The sequence below is a fragment of the Octopus bimaculoides genome, chromosome 10 (genome assembly GCF_046866305.1).
Source record: "Octopus bimaculoides isolate indiv1 chromosome 10, ASM4686630v1, whole genome shotgun sequence".
In the NCBI taxonomy this organism is placed as follows: Eukaryota; Metazoa; Mollusca; class Cephalopoda; order Octopoda; family Octopodidae; genus Octopus; species Octopus bimaculoides.
The window spans coordinates 13,501,001-13,503,500 of record NC_142937.1 but is presented as its reverse complement, the minus strand read 5'-3'; the positions used below and the strand labels follow the sequence as shown (position 1 = coordinate 13,503,500).

Here is a 2,500-nt window from a genome sequence, read left to right as displayed (position 1 = left end):
GAAGATATGGAAGACCTCCCATTCGACATATCTTTCTACGAATACACTTTTGGGAACGAAACTGACTTTCCGAACATCACCATTCCAGATATTGATTTCCGCGGAAATGGTTCTATGAGGATTGATCGTTTGATAGCTATTATTCTTTGTATTGTTGCTATCATTGCCAATGCTGTTTCTTTGTTTGCAATAATGCAATTCAAAGGTACATTCACGGCCAATAAGCAATTGGTTACTAGCCTGCTCATGTCAGATCTATTTATCAGTCTCTGCTTTTTGACTGCATCTCTCACCAACAACAATAACTTCATGTTTCCAGTAGAAGGTGAAGATGAAGGTAAATCAATTTGTATCTATGCCGTTGTTGAGGCGTTAATGATCAGTGGACAGTTGACCAACTTGCTGAACTTAGCAGCAATGGCTCTTGATCATTACATTGCTATTAATATTCCACTGAAGCATTCTTATTTAATGGACAGACGTCATGTTGGAATATTAATTGCTGGAGTGTGGGTGCTTGGTTCATTGTGTGGTTTCTCCGATTTTCTTTTACCTTTCACACCTTTGTACAAGAACTGCAGGAATCAGAAATTTTTGAATTATTGTGACACGATTAAGTGTACTATGTTTGAACCAAACTTCGTTTTATTCGCTGTTGTCATTTTGTGCCTCTTTGAAATGGTTTTCCTTTATAGCCAAGTATTCATAACTATTTATAAGTATCCTCAACTGCAAACTCGTCATGCACCAAATATACGCCGTAACAACAAAGGTCTCGTTACCACAATCATTATACTGCTATCCTACATAATCTGTTGGTTGCCGTACTGTTTAATGGAGTTGACTATGACTATCGTTAGTGCTACAAACTTACCAGATATGATAAATTACTACCAGATATCACAAAAAGCTCAGTATTATCTATATAATCTAATTGCACTGAACTCTATATTTGATCCGCTCATTTACGCGATACGTATGCCTGACATGCAAAATAGCTATCGTCGCCTATTACGTATGTGCAAATGTAAAAAGCGAAAACCTGGCATGCATCATATTTCCATGATGGACCGAAAGTCAACGACATCAGGTACTGTAATCGTAGACAATGCCACAGAAACCGGTGTTTGATTAATATCATCTTCATTAAAGGGCTTTATAGTCATATTTAATATAATTCGAATTCAATCCATGAAACCTTATTTTCTGACAGTAAAGGTTTATGTTCAGCATGTAGCTTATTGTATTCACTGCCTTCGTATTCGAACAGAATACAAGGACGTGAAAAAATAACTACTAAAATTGAAATCATCCGAATATAATCCGAGCGATTTATAACTGAGAAGAATCCTAAATTAGATGAAATCTTCAAGAAGAAAGGTATAAAATTGGATGAAACTAACTTCAATTAAAATTAAAATAAATTTTACAAACATCATATACAGTGTCCGGCGGCAGATATATCTTCGTTGAACGAAAAATAATCTGTATTTTATATAAACAATCCCGGTATATTCTATGGTGAATTCTGGGCAGATGTAAGATTTTACAGTAATGATTGTCTGGCAAACCACAACTGGCTCGCAGCACAATTTTAAATGCTTGCAAATTGCCTGATAGAATGAGATGTTACTGTGAAAATTAGACAGTAATGAAAAGAATTCTGGAAGATACTGGAAATCTTCCATATGGAAAATAACCATAAAATTTCCGAACCATTTATTTCAATTTGCACTGTAATTCAAGACAATACATTTTATATTTGATACTAGATCTGAGTTTCAGTCGAGGATACTAATAAGTGAAATAGCCTGAAGCTTAACTAAAGATTATAGTGAAGCTAAAATTTGCATAAAATTGTAAGTGGATGTTGTGTATAGTTATGTATATTTTATGTAAATAAATTTCTACAAAGAGTAAATCTAAAATTTATATAACGAACTGAATTGAAAAACAGTTCTATAACTACTGGGTCAAGTGACCGAAATAAGTTTTCTACAAATTTTGTGGTTCACGCTGTAGATATTGTTGCTATGTATTACACACAATATTGCTGTTATTGTTGTTATTATTGTTGTTGAGTTGGAGCTTTCATTACGTATTTGTGACCATTGAATTTGGCATTATTCATATTTTTTATTCAAACAAGTTTAAAAACAAAGAAAAAAAGTATTTATTTCTCTCTGTTGTTGTATTTTTGTAATAATATGAAACAAATGGGTGACTTAATCGGAAAAATAAAAAATAAAAATAAAACCCACATATCATAAATTTAAAGAAAAAAAAATCATTGAAGAGAAACAATATAATTAAAAAAGAAACACTTTTTTCATTAACATTATATATTATTTATCACCGACGTATATTTTATATAACTTTTGCCCTATAACATAAAGAACGCCAGATATAAAAAATATAGAATATATAGGAATAGTGCATATAAACCTACAAACAGATTTAAAGTTACATCTTATAAGAAAATCAGTTACTGCCGGACACA

The 2,500-nt window shown here is 32.2% G+C and overlaps 1 protein-coding gene across 1 annotated transcript in view; it reads left to right on the top strand.

The window, feature by feature from the left end:
- The window catches only part of LOC106869226 (adrenocorticotropic hormone receptor), a 274,346-nt gene extending 272,425 nt beyond the window's left edge, over positions 1–1,921 (top strand). Inside the window, exon 3 of the mRNA XM_089358382.1 lies at positions 1–1,921. This exon is cut by the window's left edge and continues 9 nt beyond it. Within this exon, the coding sequence (XP_089214508.1) occupies positions 1–1,131 (1,131 nt within the window). The 3' untranslated portion in view covers positions 1,132–1,921.
- Positions 1,922–2,500: the final 579 nt, after the last annotated feature.